The 21,183-nt window shown below is 39.6% G+C and overlaps 1 protein-coding gene across 6 annotated transcripts in view; it reads right to left on the bottom strand.

Annotated features, from left to right (window-relative positions):
- The window catches only part of LOC310880832 (integrator complex subunit 6-like), a 37,943-nt gene that overhangs the window by 9,275 nt on the left and 7,485 nt on the right, over window positions 1-21,183 (bottom strand). For 4 of the 6 annotated variants that reach the window (XR_014571944.1, XR_014571945.1, XM_083797212.1 and 1 more), the window contains exons 3-9: window positions 10,946-11,095; window positions 10,163-10,252; window positions 9,664-9,847; window positions 8,715-8,843; window positions 6,509-6,672; window positions 5,286-5,438; window positions 3,759-3,891 (exon numbers count right to left, since the gene is read on the bottom strand). Coding sequence is in view for 4 of the 6 variants with exons in the window: in XM_083797212.1 (XP_083653338.1) it covers window positions 3,759-3,891; window positions 5,286-5,438; window positions 6,509-6,672; window positions 8,715-8,843; window positions 9,664-9,847; window positions 10,163-10,252; window positions 10,946-11,095 (1,003 nt within the window). In the remaining 2 variants the exon portion in view is untranslated. Of the gene's footprint in view, window positions 1-3,491; window positions 3,573-3,758; window positions 3,892-5,285; window positions 5,439-6,508; window positions 6,673-8,714; window positions 8,844-9,663; window positions 9,848-10,162; window positions 10,253-10,945; window positions 11,096-21,183 lie in introns of all 6 variants that reach the window. The other 2 variants (XM_083797214.1, XM_083797215.1) reach the window with 2 other exon arrangements.

The following is a 21,183-nucleotide window of genomic DNA, read 5'->3' as shown; positions in this document are numbered from 1 at the left end:
CCAACTACCTATGATTCTTAATCTGCAGCATGGCTGCAGTCTGAGAAATCAAATGCAGAAGCACCTTCCTGATCTTTGCTATCCAGGTAAGAAGTTCTCAAATCTAAGTAGTGCTTCAGCGAAGATTTGTCTGTCTTATCTACAGAGAGAACTCCCCACAGCATGAGCTTCCTTTAAAAGGAAGAAAGTCACAGTGATAAACATGGCCCCAAGTCAAGAAGAACATCACCGTCAACATCTTACCTGCCTCTATAGCAAGAGTTTGAGACATGCACTGTCAACAGATTGCAACACAGGCACTTGAAATGCACTCTTTCCACCGTGCAGTGGGCTGCACATAATCATTTATACACGTAAGGAAACAAACAGTAACTCAGTTAACTAGTTCATTCATGGATTAAATCCAAACCTTTTGTAGATAAAGTCCAAAAGCACTGAAATCATCTTTTCTTAGTTTTAATCCAACCTACAGATTTTCAGATACTGCTCTGTGTAGTCCAGAAATCAATACCATACTCTTTTCACTTCTAAACTCAGAGGGAGCCAAAAGCACTGGATAACTGGGAAGATGGCAATAGAAACAACCAGTAAAGGGCCACACGTTGTAGCAATTCCAAGAGAACAGGTAAAACTGCAGGCAGATCAGTTAATTTGTGCTCCAAATGCTCTTTACCACTTCAGACTAACGTACAAAACGACCGAATCATGACACACCAAGATAGCAATACACATCTTCAGTAACCAGTACCACATAAGGGGGCTCGATGCACTCCCAAACTCAGTGAACAGAAGGGAGAGAAAAAGTGTGCAAGACAGAAGGGTCAATAGGCAATTTTAGCAGTTCAGCAAGAGCCTAATTACCAGAAGAGATCATTCGACATTCTAGTTGTGACTGTTTATACCATGTAACAAAAAAAAGTTTAAGTTTTTATTTTGGTAATATCACTACCCATGCTAAATTTCACCTGAGCAAGTGCTGGTCACTCCCTGAGCTTTCTAATGTCTCTGCACTAATAGATATGCTCGTTTGTTTTAAGCAGTGGGAGACTCGTGCTTTTACATTCAAGAAAAGCAATATTCTTCCCTGCAAAAAATCTAGCCTAAATATAAGGAGCTACAACGTAAAATAGTATCCAACACTAAAAAAGGTATCGTAATTTTTTCCATCGGTACAAAATGTTTGGCCCTCCCTCCTAGTGCAAGAGCATCCTATGTTCGCATTTGTGAAAAAGGCGACCCTTGGTTTCCAAAATATAAAATCACTACTTGCAGGTTCGCTCAAACAGCCTGTAAAATCATCAAAGGAAACGATCCATATTGCAGTCCTTCACAGGCAGACATTTTCTAAACGCTCATCCTTCTGCATATTTAGATCCACACAGAAAGGCTACTGACCACCTTCTCATGGTATTTTCGTAATAGCCGTTTCAATACTACTTCTGCTGACCCTCCCAGTGAATAATCACTCCTGCTGCCCAGCAGTACCGGCCCTTCTATGAAAATCAATCAAGAAAGCATCTTAGTAGAGATGAGATGCAGCACTGCCATCTCTATCCCCTCGTTTGACTTTTACTTGATGAACTTGGCTGTGCAATTGTTTTTAAACAGTAGAATATCTTAAGTACATGAGCTATGCTAGTATCAAAGGCAACAATCCTTGAACGGGAAATCTCTAACACATAAGCCAAATTTACTCGGCATCAAAGTATATCCATGTATCTGTGAAAAGTTCTGTCTTCAGAAGCATCTCACACTGAACACACGAAAATCCACTCTTGCAAAAACTGAGGTATAAATCATCAAATCTATACAATGTGACACAGAATTTGTCTCCTTCCATCATGGACCACAACTTGCTTCGGTTGGCTCAAGCATCACCTGCAAGCTCCTTCATGCATTACCTACCCTATCTTTTAGGGCTGTCTCCTATACTTTTTACCAGAAACAGGATTAAGGCTTGCCCTGCTCAAGAATGCAGAAATACAGAAATGCAAGAAAAAAAATCTTCAGCATCTTGTGATCTGTTTATAATGCTTGAACACACATAAGTCACTTGATACGACAGTACAAATGATACAGTTGTGTTTTTGACTTGTCTGAAAGAGACAATAAAAAGAAGGGAGAGATACTATCCATGGTACTATACCAGGACAAGTCCCACTTCTCCAGCACAGTATGGGTAGTAGCCACTAGAACCTCAACTGGTGGACCAACATTGGTGGGCTGGATACACTAAGTTTCTCCTTGGTTTGGAAGTTCTCACATCCTTTTTAATCTGGGTGAGAGTAATAGAAGGGGCTAAATCCGCTTTCAGGTTTAGGTATATTCCACAGAACTTCATTCCACCATGCCTTAGAGACCAAGGATAAACAAAGTTCTGGAACAAGATCTGAAGGTAACACTTCATGTATGCTTTTGTGTTACCAACAGAGAATGCTGTGCGTTCGCAGTCTACAGAAAACACCCATTTTACAACTTGCACAACGTGGAAGCTCCACATTCTCCTTTAAACAGCCTTTGCAAACTTAAGATGTGGGATACCAGGTGGATGTGAGTGACCTGAAGAATAGCATTACACGTACTGAAAAGGTGCTTTTTTTCCAAAAAAAAAAAAAAAGCAGGAAGAGCTTTATAACCCTGCAAAAAAGGCAGGAGGAAGACATGAGCTCCCAGGGAAGACACAGTAGAACTGCAAACAAACATCAAAAGAACATCAAAACAAACAGGGGAATTCTTTTAGTATCAGTAATGACTTTTCAGTAAGTGGACCTGCAACAGTAATGCATTAGCCACCAGCTTACAGAAAATGCTAAATTAATCTTGAAGGATCCTGCTTGCACACTTTAAGACAACTGTTAGGCTACAAGGATGATTATATAAGGCAGCCACCTTACACAGCAAGCACAAATTTCTTTTTCTGATTATGACCAGGATTAGGAAAAAGCAATCCCAAGTTGTTTTCCAGAACTAAATGCAACAACCTTGTGCAGGAAAGTAATAATCAAGTTTGTGTTCATTCTCTCCAATTTCCACTTCTATTTTCTATCTATATAAATTTTATTTTCTATCTATATTTATTTTCTATCTATATAAACAGAACAAAAAACTCCTATAGCATCTGCAACTAAAAGGTTTGGCAACACCCAAGAAACTCTCCTCTCTGCTATTACCTTTATGCCAAAACCCTAATAGACATAATTATTATGGCAGTTACTCACACAGCACCTTTTCATACTGTCTTTCCTGTAGAAAGTAGTTTATTGTGAGTATAAAAAACATTGGTTCTTTGGGCAGGGAAGAACTGTAGGCTGTTTCACTACTCTATTCCTTCTTACTGCTCTAAACAGCATCAGGGAATTCCCTCTTCCCAACACCCATAACACTGAATCTCATCTTCCAGAAAAAAAAAAAATTAGCTGCTACAAGAGCAACGGCAAAACCTGGATACACCACACCCTAAATGAGGGAAAAGAATGGAGGTTGAAGCTTACTCCAGGTTAAGGAAGAGGCTACGTGTCTAGGAGGTGAACAGCATCAAACATGCACTGGAAGCAGGTAGCTCTCCTCCTCTGCTGGAGAGAAAAAAAGGGAGAGGGGGTATGAAAATCCTCTCCTCCCAAATTTTATTAAAGAGTTTGCAACATTCTCTACTCTCCATTCTCCATTATTTTATAATGTCTCAAACTAAGGCAGAACACTAACCACTTTTTTTTTCTCAAGTAGCTGCATCGGCAGTCCAACGTAAATTTATTACCTACCTAACAATGGAAGTAAAACAGGATAGTTGTAAGGCATCACAAAGAGGTTTACACAGGTTAGAGTAGTGCTTGCTTTTAAATACCCAAATGGATGACCAAGTTCACTGTATTTTCCACTGCTACTCACAAATACCTGATAAAGAAAAAAATATATATATCAGTATTGGAAGAACATGAAGAATACTAAACATAGAGCATTTTAAAAACAATCTGAATCTTACTGCATTAAGGCAACAAGTTATCAAGAACAGCCAAGTTTGAGGTTGCACACATCAGGATGAGCATGCACTGGCACTTCCCAGTCACAAAATGCAAACATGCAATATATAGCATAATCCCAGTCAGTGCGGAAACGCTCTTCACAATATAATCTTTAGTGCTTTAGTGAGCCTACTTAAGTGATGCTCTGAAAAGATTTTGAAATTATTTGAAATAGGTTAAGGGACATCTGTGACCGTTACGTTAATAAACAATGCATTTGAAATTACTCTTCTGACCTGTAAAATAGCAGGACTGGAATTTACAACACTGATTAAAGGAAATCTAAAATGTCTTACACATACTATCAAGCATAACAAACAGGAATATTCAGGAAACATCTTTCAATCACATCAAGTGTCCACACTCTTAATGTTGAGCCCGTTTCCCTAGTATGCATGGGTCTGCTGTTAAGCAGGTGGGAGAAGAAAAGCAGTTTTTGGAAAATAGCAGGAAAATTTAACAAGATTGTCTGGAGAACTTAGGCAAATAATTTATCTATGAATGCTTTAAGACCATTTTTGAAGTAAGTTTATTAGAAGTAACTTCAATTTTCCAATTAAAACTAACTTCAAAAATACATCTTATGCTTTCAGTTAAGTTTTAATATTTATTAGGCAAACAAAAATAGAAGATAGACTTCCAGTCCCATCTTTCCGGGTAAGATCCCACACTAATCAAGCTCCTCTTGTACCTATTAAGCTACCCTTTACAAGAACACCATTTAGAAGGGATTTACAAGCCTTATTTTACAGAGGATGCAGGAATACATCACTTATCCAAAATCACAAAAGAGCATGTGACAAAGGATTTCAACATCAGAACTTTGGCTTCTTCTAGGCCAATCTCATCAACAAGATCAACAGTTTCCACTCAATTCCCCCTAGCAGTTTCAATCAATTAGTGGAAATTGTAACCTAATCAACATCTGCAGCTATGATAGAAACTAGCATAGTTTCCCCAAAAGCAAATGAAAGCCTACAGAGAATTTCAATTTAGCCAAGAATGGAACCTGTGGGACACACTTCTTAGCAAAATGAAATGGACCTAGAAACAGAATTAAATGAGATTACAAAGCCTGTAGAGGGATCACTCATTCTAACTCCTGATAATTCTATTAGAACGAAGGTAACTGAAACCTTGACACATTTCTTCTCATCAACTGCAGACTCTCACACCAGACCCCAACTCTCCAAGGCTTACAATAACCAAGGTACTACCACTTCAGGATACCCATTTATTTGACTGTAGAAACGTAAGGGCAAATACCTGCCAGCAGGTATGGGGAGACTTTCGTTCCAAGATGTACTGTGTTAAGGGCGAAGGCTCAAGCTCATACTTGTCAAAAGGAAGCTTGTCTATTACCATTGGCTCACAATCAACACAGGAGAATCTCACAACAGGGTGAGCTGTGCGTGGAGGCTAAAAGGAAGTGGAGAAACACATCAGTTATCTAGTATTTACGGTAAACAAATCAATGCTAAGAAAACAAATTATTCATAAACATACATTTTACTATCTTGTAAGCTTAAAATTTCAATTTCCAATTTATTTCAAAAAAGAAAGGGGACAAGCTCCTACAACAGAATATAAATTAACGTAATATTTCTCTAACTTAAAAACATACATGTGCACACAGGCACACGCATTCTTCCCACAAAGAGAAAAATATGGTTAGCATTCCACTATTTATCTTGATATTTAGAAGCCTCCACGCCAGTCAACCCATATCATAGATGGGTTTAAAGGAAACTTCCAACTCTGCTTCTTAGCTTGATGTTCATAGAACTGAAGATGTGAAACTGCTCACTTCACAAAGAATATCCTCAAGATACTCCCTGTTGAGTTTGAATTTTTTTCTTCTTGAATCATGGGTGGGGGGGAGGGAAACTGTATCTTGAGCAATTGCAAAGTTTAGGAAGAGAACATGCCTAGCAAGAGAGACACCTAGAAAGCCTAGCGAGATAAGCCAAATGCATGATTGTTTCATTAAGAAAGGATGAATGAAGTTAATGATCTTTTTATCTCATTTTCTGAATGGGTAACTCTTCTATTTCAGTTTTAATTCCTTCTGCTAGTGAAAGAAGAGTCCACATCTGAAGTACTAAAAAAATAAATATGGTTGATCTATCCTCCTTATCAAAAACAAATACTCCGTGTTCCATCCAAAATGGATTTTTTATCACAAATTTTAGTCAGAAGCTTTATATGAAGTAATTCGGAGTTCAATTTTATAATCTTTTGAAGATTTTTTTAAACCAAACTAATCAACCATATACATGGAAGTAATGCTTCCAGATAAAAAAAGTAAAATAAAAATCACAGCATACAGAATCTACATTAGATTATACTACTCTGTTAAAAAGTTTTAACTATTGTTTTCAAGCAAAGACAGATTGCATTAGCAAACACAGAAAGTCAAAAATTCCTTGATTATTAATTTTCAGTCTGTTTAAGTAGGTGTAGAATCTTTTTTTCAGTTCTTGACTTACCAGTGTTGGTGAATTCTGATCAGGCCAAAAAGATTCTGGGATTGGCCAATGCCCAACAGGAACACCAGTTTTAGGGTTAGGCCGTACATAAATGAGCTTATGACAACTATGCCACGGTTGAGAAGCAAATGAATTGATGGGTCTGGATGAATCAACAAGTCCATCTAAAATTTAAACAAAGCAAAATAAAAAATAAAATAAAAAGCTACATGGCATGCATTTGTCTCCCAGCAAAATTTTTCTATTAGCAACCAATACGATGTTTCACTACGACTGTTTCAAAGACACAGGATCTTCACATCAGCGGCTGAAAAAACCACCTATCAAAGCGCAGAACAGCATCATCTGAGAAAAAATGTAAACATTTGCCCACATCCACCCTTCTGCTCCTGTGGCACAGCAATTAGCTGATTAGTGCAGCAGGGTACTTTCATATTACGGAAAACGTTATTTGGGTCTGCTTATTCACCCAAGTTCAGTACTTTGACATACATCTGATATGCAACAGCAAGTCTACCATTTTCAGTTCTGCTGCACCTGTAAAGACCGGTAATTTGCATTTACAGCCTTTCTATATGGGATGCAAAGCTCACTGACTGATGTTGCCACTCATGGAAACTGAAAGTGAAGAAAAGTTTCATGGAGAAGTCAGATGCATCTGGCAGGAGCAGCTTTTGTCACATTTTTAATTAGTAAGAAGTCACAAATCACTTAAAGCCCACTGTCCACTGGGAAGAGCAGTGTTCTGTCAGTCCATTGTGAGGTACCAGCACAGACTTCCTCCACACTGAGCACGAAGAAGTCTGTAGCAGTACAGAATCTCAGAATTATTTTTCAAAGACTGCTCTTCAAGGCAAGTGACACAGAAGGGATCATGTATTTCAAGACTCTTTTTCATCTGAAGAACATTTTACTCTACTGAATTGCCCTGCTTTAAACAGCTAGCCAATAATACTGTGCAAAACACCTTTCAGTTACATACCAGTTTTATTTCTCTGCATTGTATGTACAGTGATTTTTAAAACTTTGGTGAACAGCATCGCATTTCTCTTCAGTTGATGATTTCCACTATTTATGTAAAGACAGAAGCTCTCAATCTTTTTGTGCATATGTACTCACAGCACATTACCATTTAAAATGTGACAAAAGAAAAAAAAAAAAACATTTCCACCAGCTGTTGTGCCACATAGAAGAACATTTGTGCCAACAGAGACCCAAGAATCTGCTGAAGTGCTACCCTGCAAGGCCTTACAGGAAAGCCTTAAGCATACTTACAATAGAACGACATTACTAAGCAAAAAGAGAAAAAAATATATAAAGCAAGAAAAAGGTGATTAAAAAACGAAAGGAAAGTAGGGGTAAAACTGGCTGTGCTAGGATGCTCGGGGACCCTAAAAGCTATTAAGCTTCTGACGTTCCAGAAACCTCCTCATTTCCTAACTATAAACTGGTCAGCTCTCTCCTTCCTTTCAGCCATGAAGTTCTGCAAATCCTAAAGATTTGTCCACATTAAGAATGCATTTTTCTATTCCGTTATGTACTTTACTTGCAGCTATCAAAATAATTCCTTGTTCTCTGCACTGAGTTTTTCACTTGCAGCTACGAACACTCAATTGAAGTTTACTGTATTTCGGATCAATTAACAGAACGAAAATGTCCAGCAAATTCAGCGCTGAAATTACTTCACAAATGATTACGGACTCAAATACACTAGTCCCAAACTTATTTCATTTCAAACAAAGTTTTGACAGCAGCAATTCAAACTTTACCACTTCCTACAAATATTCACTTCCCTGTTACTTCTTTCAGCCCTCCAAAAAGAGAGTTTAAAAAAAGTGACAGGAGAGCTAGCAGTAGCAGGCAGGTAGATTATCCATTCAAGTCCGTGCAAACATACAGCACTTTTTAACTTACCGAGTTAAAATATAATGAAAAATGTAGCTAAGACAAGGCTAAACAAACAACCCTAAAGTTATGAAAAGTACATCCACAGTGATCTGGGGTAATTAAAGAGAAATCAGAACTCTACCGCTGAAGCACATAAGCTCTATAGCTTAATCACTTTTTTAGACTAGGCATCTGATAAATCCTGTGCACTACAGTGAAAAGCTAAAAGGAAGAAAATTTAAGACACTAAAGGGGATTTACATGCACATACAACACTTTTTTTTTTTTAAACATTAACAGGAACAAGTGGTTACTGTACCTTCTCCAATAGGAGCTGGATCTGGTCCTGATTTTTCAAAGTTAATAACAACTCCACTTTGGACTTTCTGAACTAGAGATTCTAAACATTGATTCAACATTCTTTGTGTCCGAACACAGTAGGAACGACCTATACAAGAGATCATTAAGATTACTCAGAGCTTGCTTTCATATTTCCCCTCTGTAATTTAAGAAAGACATTTTGTTACGTAAGCCATACTGCCAAGACTTTCAGCTTTATCTAAAATAATAGCAACAAGATTAGTAGTAGTTGATGTTAAATACTTTTCAAATGCAATTAAACCAAAGAAGGAAAAAAAAAACAACCTGCTTAGATTTTACTATTTGCTTAAAAAATAAAAAAGCCATGAAGGCGAAATCAGGTTGGACCAAGGCCAAGTTTATAAAGGCCCTTAACAATCTCCAATTTCACCAAGTCTGCATGCCCTATCTGCTTTTGTCTACCCAAACTTAATCAACTCCAATACATCCCCAAACTTCCTCTCCCATGCAACACTTTCAAGCACCAATTTAACAAAAATTCTGATGACGATCTTGAGGAACAGACTCCAGAATTAATCATTTTAAGATTAAATTTAGCTTAATAGCCCTTTAGCAGAATTAAAATCCCTGTAATACGTCTCCACCTCAACATTTAAATAACAAATCTCATGAGTGAGCAACATCAACTTCTGAAGGACAATCCAAGAATTTTTCAAATCCCTCCTACTAGTGCTTGAGAAAATGATCTAGATCTAAAATATGAATATGGTTTTATTTTAAAGTTCTCCTGTGCAACAGGAAACCAAGCTCAAGAAGCACCACACAGATTCAGATGGACACTGAGTAATTCATATGAAAGAAAGCTAGAGGTGAAGATTCATCAAAGGGAAATAAATGTTTTAAGGCAAATGACAAACATAAGCCAAAGCAAAGTAATATCCAGTTACCTCCTGTAACTTCACACATCTGTGTGATAGCAGATTCATCGGTAGGCACACTCCCAAGCTGCTCTGGTTCAGCAGATGCAGCTCCGGGCAAACGCAGCACTAGAGCAAACAGTCTTTGATCCCAACGAAATGGTTCTTTGGTTAGTTCACTTCCAGGCAAAGGAGAATTCAAAGGAAGATGAAGCTGTTAAAGGAAGATTTAGGAGTATTTTCATGTATTTGACAAGACATCTAAAAACATAATATCAAAATTTATCCATTACTCTGCAAAGGACTCCGTTTCTCTTCTATCCACTAGTTATCTGAAGCTATAGTTTGGAAATCCACCTGGGCTATGAATTTAGGGGTTTGGGCAACAACAGCATAGCTAGTTGCTCTTCTCTGTAGAATAGGCTGATGGAACAGAGGTACTCTTTGCAGGATAAAAACAATTAGCATTCATCTCAGCATAGTGCCAACTTGCAAGATCATAATTCGAAAGAATTTAATCCAAGTTTACCTCCTCTTGAACTCCAGCTGTATTTGTCAGTTTGTTTCCATCTGTGATGGTAATCAAAATAGATGGCTCCAAAAAGAATGGATTTCTTCCCTAGAGACAAAAGCACAGGAATGCCAGGAGTAACCTTAACACTCAGTTGTAGATTATTGTCACTATAAAGTAAGCAATAAGATGAGCAATTTTTCAGAACCCTGAAGTTTTCTTTCAACAGGTGTGGAACCACACAGAACTATGTGAGAAGTGCTAGTCTGCACATGCACACACAGGCATTCTAAACACATTTTTAGAATTACTAGTCTTTTTCCTCCACTAATGGCTACAAACCCTTCTACTCCACAAAAGGAATAAGTTAATACATAGCAACGCAGTGAACTCAGTAATTTATGGTGGCAGTGCGGAAAAAACAGAGTACTCTTAACTGGAATTTCCAAATGTGAGAGAAGGGAAAGGCAGGACAAACTACAGACAGAATAAAACTGAAAAGCAGATGTGCTGCCATCCAGTGTACATGCTCCAATGCAGCAACTGTACATCTATACTCTGGGTTATTTACATTACTGCTTTGTAGTTCAAAAAGAAAAAACGTGCTAGTGTATTTCATGGTATGCTCAGAAAATGTAAACCGAAAAACAATTTACTTTCAAGATTTAACACACAAGCTATCCAAAAGAACAATCACAAAACAGAAAAAGCAAAAAGATATACTTGAACCACCAAAATACCTCCCTACTATAATTGAGAACCATACACAAATAAAAAGGAAGACTAGAAAGAGATTGTTACCTGTCCGTAGTTGTCTATTCCAGACACCAATCTATTGAGATTTAACAAGTCAAATGAAGATCTGAGTGCCTGACCAAGGGTTGTTAGTCCTGATGCCTGCAGATTTTTCAGTTCATTCATAAACGTTGCGTGGTTTTCTTTCCACCCAGCCTGTTACATAAAACAAAAAAGCTTTTCAGTTTTGCAACAACTAGAATCAACTGTGAGTTGACAACAACCTCCCTTCCCACCAAAAAAAGGATATCCCTCATTGTTCAATCTACTGCATCACTTACACATTACACACACCTAATCCATGTCTGCAGAACTTGATGTGAAATATACAGTATATATACAATGGGATACTGACAAAATACACACATTAGTGCTTGAAGAGCACTAAAGAGCAACGACAAAAGATACAAGCAGCAGCGTCTTTGCTTCTCCTGTCTTATGCCCACCTCCCTTCCATCCTTTCCTCCACAAATCAAGACTAGAAGAAAGGATGCACATGCAACGTGCATATACAGGAGCTAAAAATCTAACAGTAACAGTTAAAAAGAACGAAAAGAAGCAGCAGTAACGACTGTCACCTTTGCTCCCTAGTGACATATTCTCCCTCCCACAATTTCTCCAAGTAGGAAGTATATAAACATACGAGTTTAGTTCATATGCTTATTTTTAATATACCATGTGACTCTTGCTTAACTTTACTGTTTTTCTTGTTTTTCTTCCCCATGGGTTCATTTCATGGCATTTAATTTAATTAAGTTCATTTACCACTTTTACCATTTCAGTTACCATAAGGAGAATTATCAGGAACAGGTTTGGGTCAGGTTTGCTTTCCTCAACCAAGTCAAGAGTCGTATCAGTGCAGGGGGAGAAGAAAAACACTGCACTGGGCAAAGGAAGGACAAGACTGGCTTAGCTTCATCACCAAACCGCACTCAAAGTTCAGAGGCACTGTGCAGCGTGGGTTCAATCAGACAGGTCAGTGTCAATAAAACACCATCCGTTCCCTCCCAGCTGTGCCTTAACAAAATACAGCATCTCATCAGCTGGGCCACTGCAACTCCCCACGCATGCTCTTAGCCCAAGGCAAGCAACAAGTGCCAACGTGGGCTCCCCCTTTTGGAGAAGCATTAATCATCTTTTACCTCCACCCCCAAAGTACACCACCACCAAATCCCAACAAGATGTGTTATCCTAAAAAAATCTTTAATGAAAATTTGCAACTAACGAACAGTGTCCCTAGCTTATCTCAAGTCTCAGGAAAACCCCCCGAGAGGTCACTGCCCCAGGAGTATTCATCACTTGCTGTTCTGCCTGTCCCGAGGTCTCCGACGGCAAAGTCCCCAAACGCGCACTTTGAGTACCTCAGCTCAGAAAGCACAGAGGGTTCCGGATCTCCAGATGAAACGTCAGAGCATACATCACCCCCTAACGAACAACTGCCGTTCTTCAGATCCCTAGCTTTGTCATTCTGAGTGAGCTCTGTGCCAAGCTGGGGAGGGTTTCCCCAGCCAAAATCCAGAACTTCTCCTTTAAGTGAGCAATTAGAAAAAACTTCTTGTATGAACTCTATAAACGCTTCAGTGCAAGCGAAACTGCTACATTTGGTCTGGTACAAAACAGCTATCGAACGAGTCACGTTTCTTGGGAACTGCCAGGTTGCAGTTCAAAAGGTGTTTTTCCACCAGACTGCTATTTGAGTTGCCTTGCAGCAAAGACACATCAGGGAGTAAAACATTTACAAAGGAAACACTATTCCTAACCTGCAACTCTACATGTGAACTCTAATGAATTTAAGAGTTTATTTTCTAAATAAACAGTATCAGGCTTCACCGATATTTCGGGATTCTGCTAATTTTCCCATCCTGAACACATTTGCTCGGCTTCCAACTCCCACCGCGTTTGATGCGGCTGCAGTGCGGTCAGCTAACCGCCTGCAAAGCGGGCAACCAAGCAAGCTGAATATACAAGGAGGAGCTCGTCACCAGTGGCTTGTCTTCGAAGGAAACTACTTTTCATTGTAGCACCCCTCGGAGGTTCTTCGAAGATAAACCAGAGGAGACCTGTACCTTTCGAATAAACAGGAAAATACCAAAGAATTTTTAATTACGTGAACAAGGACAGCAAATGCAACGCTTCCTGATTTCATACACAGTTTTAAAATAAAGATATGATAAAGTTAACGTACTACATTCACTAACGTAACGTCAAAAGTTTTTGTTTGTTTTTTAATTAAAAACACCAGAGTTAATGACAAGAAGGCTTACTTCTGTAAAATGGGTCTCCCAGAAAGACTCCGCTCAATGTGGGTAATCAAACATGTATTTCAGAGACAGAAACTAGAGCCCAAGAAACCCTAGTTTCTCTTCTCCATACATGCAGTAGAATCATTCTTAGGGCAAAATAAAGAGTCAAGTATGTAACACAAAGCATATGGATAACGAGTTCAACAAAGCACTTTAAAGTGATTAAATAATAATCCTTCCTAAATTCAAAATACTACCACTAATGCTGCTTAGAAAAAAAAAAAAAAAACATTGCTTTTATGAAACACTACTTCCACTTGCCAGCAGAAATGCTAAGCAGCAATTTAAAAACAAACAAACAAAATCCACCACACACAAATGTTAAGACCACCAAACTCAAACACACCCAAAACACGTATCTACAGGTCAGTGATTTGTAAGTCAAAACTAAGTATCGGTTATTTTAGTTGTTTATGAACCAATTCTAACATGGAGTAATTTCTCGTTATCTTCAACATTACACTCCCACTTAGCTTTATGCCCCGAGTTTATTAATAGCAATTTGAGCAGCCTTTATCTTGCTACCATGTTACGGCGTTATCTTTTGCTAGTTTAGATGAACAAAGCAATTTTAGCCTCTATGTAAATACCAAAAAACTTTCAAAGACAGTTGCGGGGGGGGTAAGACAACAAACCACCTCAAGTCCCGTAAGCTAAAATCTCACCCTATTTGCTTATGTCAAGAAGGGGCAAAGATGCGGTGTCACCGAGCCTTCTGTGCTGCCAAGTGCAAGCTGTGGGTACCACCTCCGACGCCCCGAGACCTGGAAGCTACGGCACCAGGAGCAGCAGCATGCTGCCTCCAGCTCCCGGCTTTGGCCTTTGCAAGCCCTCATACCAAAAACTTACATACCTCAGAAGCAACTCTTTTTGTTGTGGCCCAGTTTTCAGACAAATCTATGCCCTGCTCCGTTTCGCCACACCACTCCAGCAGTGCTTCAGCAGCTTCAGAAAGCAGGTGAGGTCAAATGGCTTCTTTTGTGAGTAGATAGCCCCGCATTATATAGGATTCAGGCAAACACCAAGGTGAAAAACCTAGCCAAGAGGAGGTTTTATTTACCAGACTAACAGCATCAGAAGGAATAGAGCTGAGCAGTGGAAGAAAATCCCACTCATAAACAGTAACTTAAAGAGAACTTCAACACACTGAAGAAACAGAAGAATATTTCAGTTGCAAGGGACGGGAAATAACATCTTATAAAATGCTTTAGTAAAGCAAAGCAAACTGCCTCCAAAGAATGGCTGCCTCCAACCGTTTCTTAGCGCGGTTCGGCCACCCTGCAGGGGCAGGGCCAGCCACCTGACATTAGACCACAAGAACCCCAGGTCCAAAGCACTCGCTCCTGATTTCGCCAGCTCCACGAAACCCGGGGAGCTGCTGCTGTGGAGCCTTCAGGCCTTCCTTCTCGTTGCTTTCACAGGAGGTGCCGCACCGCAGAGCTGCAGAATTTATCGTTCACGGGACCGCTTTCACATCTCATTCAAAAATTGTGACATTACAAAAAATAATATTCCAAGTTAGGAGACAATTTGCAATCTAGCATGCCAATCACAACAGCCTGTGTTATAGTAACTACTCGGTATTTATTTAAACATACAGATATTTGTAGTTCTGCTCGTGTTTCCCCAATAAGAAACTGATTTTAGATACTACAACACGTTTTAAGTAAGTTTTGCAGTAGTTCAAGGTACTGACTGCATCCATCTTAGGAAAACAGAGGCTAGTTCAGCATACCAAATCTGAGGCACGCTAGGCTGTCAGGGACATCCATTTGGAAAAAGTAAGGTAAGAAAGAAACTGGTGAAATCTGAAACCACTCCTGCTAGGAATTTCTAAGTGCCATGTAAAGAAGGTGAAACCAGCTGATTATTTTGCCTCCCAAGTCACTGAAATGATCAATTTTCAAGTTACCTTTCTGTTCACTTAGTAACTTTGTGATCACCACTCAAATTTGTTCATGTCTGCATAGGAATCAAGTATTTCTGTCCTAGGGAAAATAATTATTCTTTTTGACTCCCTATAATGTCAGAGGTTGCTTCTCCAATTTCACTTCTTTTTAGATCTCCTGAACACAGCCCCAGCACTGCTTTGTATGCTCTGCAGAAAGGAAGACCCTCCCCTATATAATCTAAAGCTTCCCTGCCCCAGCTTCCCCTTGGAACGGGATTTCTCTCGACTACAATCTTCATTTTTCAAGACAGCAACACTGAGAACTGGCCAACCCAGCTTAGTTATGACAAAACTTGCCAAAGGGGGAGAGGAGAAGAGGTCCTGGTACCGTTCGTCTCCCTTCTGCACATAGGGCAGGGTAACACTGCTCGGAGGTACAGAAAACAGCCAGTGCCTACATTACACCCCCTTTTTTGGGTTGGTGTTCAGAGCTTTACTAGCTAGAAATAGCTCACAGTGGAAGAGAGGTGCTCTGAAAACATCCCGTACCATTTTAACATTTAAAATTCCTAAAATGAGCCACTATCACACAACCTGCATCACCTACCAATTTCATTCTCTCAAACGTTTCTTTGCACTGAACAAATGGGTCAGGAGCAGCAAGAGCTCCAACTCACAGGCAGAAGACTCCCCTCCAAATACTTGGGAACGCCACTGGAGGCAGCAGAGCTCTCAGGTCCCGTCCGTACCTCAGCTGCAGCAACTCCTCTCTAGTTTCAGGCCCTGCGCGCTCCAGTTACTTCCATGCAACCCACCAGTCCTGTCACTGCGCGGTACCCAACAGCCCTTAGTGAAGAGACTCCTGAGATCAATTCTTTTTCATTCTTGGCACAGGCAGTGTGACACCGCCTGTCTCTTAGAGCAGAACACCTCCGCACCAAATGCCCGCAGCACACAGGACTGGACTCGGCTCGTTGCCGGGTGGCACCCCAGGTAAGGGTCTGAAACACAAGCAGCTCTTACCCCAGGCCTTCTCGGAAACAAATTGAGATCGCAGGGCAAGGGGGGGGCATAAAGACACGTATGTTTTGGTTATCGAGCCAAGGCAGCTCATCTTTAGGTTGTCCCATAAAAATCTGGTTTTGCAAAGCAGAACATGGAACAGAGTTTCAGGGTAAGTGTTAGACATGACCCTAACGCACACACAGGAGCGACAAGCTCTGGTCACCCAAGTCACTGTTTGCTGCAAGCCCAGCCTAGAAAAAAACATCTTTTCACAACTTCTCATTGGAAGAATATCTTAACTGAATATCTTAAATTCACAAGTTTAACTCTTCTTCCGTAAGCCCAAACAGCATTCACTTACAGTAAGCGTACAGAAGGGCCACTTGGTCCTTCCTATGCTAGAGCTACTGAGAAGCAGGTTAGTTTTAATGCTACTGCTGTGTACGGTACGCAAGTTTTTTTCTTCCTGTCAAGTTATTTCCGTTTTTGTAAGGCACTCAGACTGAAACTTTGTGGTCAGGTGCTTCTTTAAATACAGAGCAGACTTTTGACAGGCAACAATAGTCAACAGAATAAATCTACATAACATATATATATATATAAAATATACCTAAGATGTCTCCAAGAGAACGTAAGTATGAACTATTTTAATACATCTTTATGAAAACAAGATACTCCAGTAGAGGATTCATTTAATCCCACACAGTTGACACATTGTGACTCTTTTTTTTTTAAAATCAATGCTGTCCTTTGTCCTCTACCTCCACCCATTTCCAGGCACCACAATTGTTCACTATTTACCTTGATATCACACACAAAGTCCTTCCTTCCCTCCCCAGGTTTTTTGTTTTTTCTCCCTTCACAACTTGAAACAGTTTAAATGCAAGAAAAACCATGTTATTCACTGGCCGCATTTGGGCCAGCAGGCAAGGCAGCACAAACAACAGGTGGTTTGCAGAACAACAGAGTCGTCTCTAATGAGATGACATCCACATTACTGCATTTCAGGGTTTTACCTCTGAATATATATACTTCAGCTATCCGATCGCATTGTCCCGTAGACCTATCATAACTCAGTAACTGGAGTGCATCTTCCAGTTTTGTTTCATCCCAAAACAATCCCATTCTTACACGCCAAGGCAGGTCTTCAAAGTGAACCAGGAGCTCCCCCTCCATCACACATCTCCCATCTGAGCTCTCCTGTAGGTGCACCCACTGAAGACTAACTCATTTACAAAGACAGGCTGCACCAGCTTGTTTTCTAAAATATGTGATATTAGTGAATACAAACAAGATCAAAACTGGACTTTAGTGCAATATTGTCAGGCGGTCAACTACACAGATATAATTTTCATTTTATATGGAAAAAAATATTTCTCTACGATACTCCAAAAAAAAAAAAACCAACACACACACCTTAGGAAATCAGCTCAAACTACGTACGGTTCACTGCCCTTTTGAGATGAATTCAATATTGAAGATATAGAAATGCTCTCTCATCAAGAAAAAAAAATCAAGATGATTATATAAAAATGACTCATTAATCTTTAAGCATAATATCCATGAAAAATACTAGCAGATAGGCTCTTAAGGTCCATTAACAAAGCAAGAGCACTGCAGCCTTCTGTTAATGCAAGAATTCGAAGCAAAGCAGCATCTTCTCCTGTTAGAAGTGTCAAACGGAGATGCTATATGATCACTTAAAGCTGTACGCTATGCCTAGAATCAAGTGATAATAATAATCAATGCTAAGGAAAAAAAAAGTCCAAGCTACCTTTCTATTCATTACCTGCTGCTCCTGCTTTAATCCATCTCTGGATTCGAGCTTTTTGGTCAACAATATTTCATGTATTTCTGACAGGAACACTTGCTACACTTTTTGCTGCACAAGGATGAAAAGACTACACACGAAGAAAGGGAAGCATAAAAAGCAAAGGGACCATGGTGCCACCCCATTTCTAAAAGCATTCTTACCTAAATGAAAGAACACTACCCTGACATAAAAAGGCGCTATTCCTGAGAAATGCTCAACAGGCTGGGATATTTCAGTACAGAATTGAACCAGAACAAGATACCTTCCATGCAACAGCTTAATGAAAAGGGAACAGATTTAATCAAACAATCTGCAGCTCTCATACAGTAAGCAAAACAAGAGGCTATGTGCTGCCGTTCAGTAGCATAGCAGTCATTTTAGGAATGCCATTATAGGTGTATTTAAAAAACACTACCGAGTGGAACAGCTGAAACACGGCTGTTTCAATCAGGAATTCCCGTTGACTCGTAGTGCCCTCTGCTCTTCCAGACCACCAAACCTGCCTTCAACGCCAGTCAGCCCCTCGCTCTGTCCTCCTGGCCCCTTCCTACTCTCAGCATTGCTGGAAAAGTCACAAGGAAAAAAGCTAAGAGGTTACAGAGCGTGCTATCATCGCAACGGATTCTTCATGGCACGCTGCTGGAACTGGAAGAATTACTCACGATCCTCCAGCTTTACAGCACAGAGCTGAGATGACACAGCATGATCCATGTTCATTTTGAAAAATCTCACACTCCTCCCCCTCCTTCCAAAAGCACATCACAGAGCCAGTGCAGCTCACCAAAGTGTTTCATGTACTGCAAGCTCATTCTGGATCTCAGGAAAGAACCAAATCTGAAAGAGGTCATCTAATCAACAGATTTCCCCAATTTGTATCAAAAATATTATCTAAGGCACTTCTACAAAAAAAAAAAAAGACTTTAGTTCACAATTAAATACGTGTACTCACTGAAGGGAACACAAATTGAAAAATTCAACTAAATAGCCTAGCCAACTATGCCAACTTTGATATGGCAAAAAAAATCATGTTTTGGAGGAGTTGGTGGTGGCCAGGTGTTTGTTGGTTTGATTTTAGAGGAGGGTAAGCAAGCTTTTTGCTCTGGAGCCGTCCAACTCAGGAGCAACTAGCTGAGCTTCAGAACCTTTGCAGGACTTTGGGGCTGAAGGAACCGAGTCCGGGCTCAAGAGATGCAGATGTTCCCACAAACATTTTTTTTATTAACTAAAAAAATCTACCAGCTCTACCACTAACACGCTACGAACACCGGCACTAATGCATTATTCCCACTTACAAACCCAGCACAGCAACGTCAGCTCAGGCACACTGCAGATCTTTGTTTGCAGTTAAGTTAGGCTCTTGACAACATCCATCTCACCAAGATTTGTACTTTTAAACGCTATTTCACACTTTCAAGAGTTTAAGAACATCCCAGAAACCAAAGCCAAATTAACGACTGTCTTCCACTTTCAAAAGCAAAATGCGGGAGCTCTGAAGCACTGATTTTAACATTTAACATCTCCTATGCTGCTTTCTTGGAGGGTTCTCATAGGAGCCCGAGCGGAGAAACACAGTAACTGAGTAAGAAGTGAGACTGGCCTCTTAGTTTAAAAAAATAAATAAATAAATAATCATTTAGAAGAAAACAAGGCTCTGGCTGACTTACCTGGTACGAAGTAGTTTAAATTTCAGAGATACTTGTAGGTGCCAGATCTTACACCAAAAGAAACTCTAGTCTTTGAAACACTGCAGGTTGAGCACACAGACCCACACAGCTTTATGGAGAACCACAGATTCTGATCTGCACAAGAACCGAGTTTCATTACAAGAACGTACTTTTTCTCTTGGCACTTTACTAAAACCTTAACCCTAGAAGAACACACTTATTTAAGATGTATTACTACACAATCGTTTTCCGACAACTCTAAAATTAACATGAAAAATGCAAAGGAAAAGATATTTTAATTACTCCCTACTATACATTTTCGGTGGTGGTAAAAGCGTAAGAGTTATATATTAACTGGTACGTTGTAAGAATAAGGTTTATGAAGGAAGAAAAGCTTCCAAGCCTAAATCACAAGAATGAATTTCATGAATTTATTAAATAATAAGCTGCATTTAAAATTCAGAACAGCAACTGCCCATTCCCTTTTGTGTTTTTGGTAGCCTACATCATTAAGTAAAGCCAGGAACATGGGCATCCAAAATATTGGAAGAGAAGAAGAGAATCACTGGCTGGAGACATCCAGAATCTTCTCAAAGCGCCCTTACACTTGCACTGCTCTCCCCTCTAAAAGCACTCATCTTCCAGAAGACATCAAGCTGCCTTTCAAAGTCACACAGTACAGAAATGACTTGTTTCCCCCACCCGATTGCAACTATCTGAAGTATGAATATACTGTAGGAGACAGCATTAAGTTTTGTCTTGTCCATAACAGGCTCGGAACATCACTCTTGCACCGCTGCTCCAAATCACTGTTCCTTCTGGCAAGCTTTTTCAACAAACTGTGCAAGGATGAACACTGTACAAGTGTCAGCAGCCTTAATTACCTTTTCCATTGTTGCACTAAGTAAGATTCAGCATTTTAAACCGTATTAGCTAGCTTTTCCTGAAGGTTAAAAATAAACTCCCATTCTGAAGACATCACAGAAGTATTTTGTGCCTATTCTTAGTTATACCACAAAGCCAGGCTGCAAGGCCCAGAACTTCCACCGTAAATATCAACAGAAATTGGAAGATGCACACGCAAAACCAGAATACAAGCAGCATAAATGGGAAGGAGGCAGCCAATGAAGATTTCACTGGGCAGAAATCGATTTCACAAAGCACCTTCCTTCTTGCAGATCTCACGACAAGAATACAACTAGAGAGATCCAACTTAACTGTTTGATTACACATTTTAAGCTTCTATTTTTAAAATAAAAGCGACCTTTGCACTGAGGATGAGTTAAGCCTCTTAGTGCAAACATATCTACTTTTGTCTAGTTTATCCTGTAGTCTTAAGGGCTTACATCTTTGAATGTGTCCAAGATCAAATAAAGAACCAAATAAAAAGATGAAAAAATAAATTGCTACTGTGTCTATGAACAACAGATGCTGGTTTCCATTCAAATTCTTTGGCATCTCCCCCACAGTGCGGGGGAACAACCTGCTTCAGATGAAAAAGCAAGGTTTTACTTTACGAACTCCAATAGGAACAGAACTGGTTGAAATAGTTTCATTAACAATTAACA

The sequence above is a fragment of the Anser anser genome (genome assembly GCF_964211835.1).
Source record: "Anser anser genome assembly, chromosome: 13".
In the NCBI taxonomy this organism is placed as follows: domain Eukaryota; kingdom Metazoa; phylum Chordata; class Aves; order Anseriformes; family Anatidae; genus Anser; species Anser anser.
Note: the sequence above shows the minus strand (reverse complement) of the source record. Positions and strands in the feature narration are given on the sequence as shown.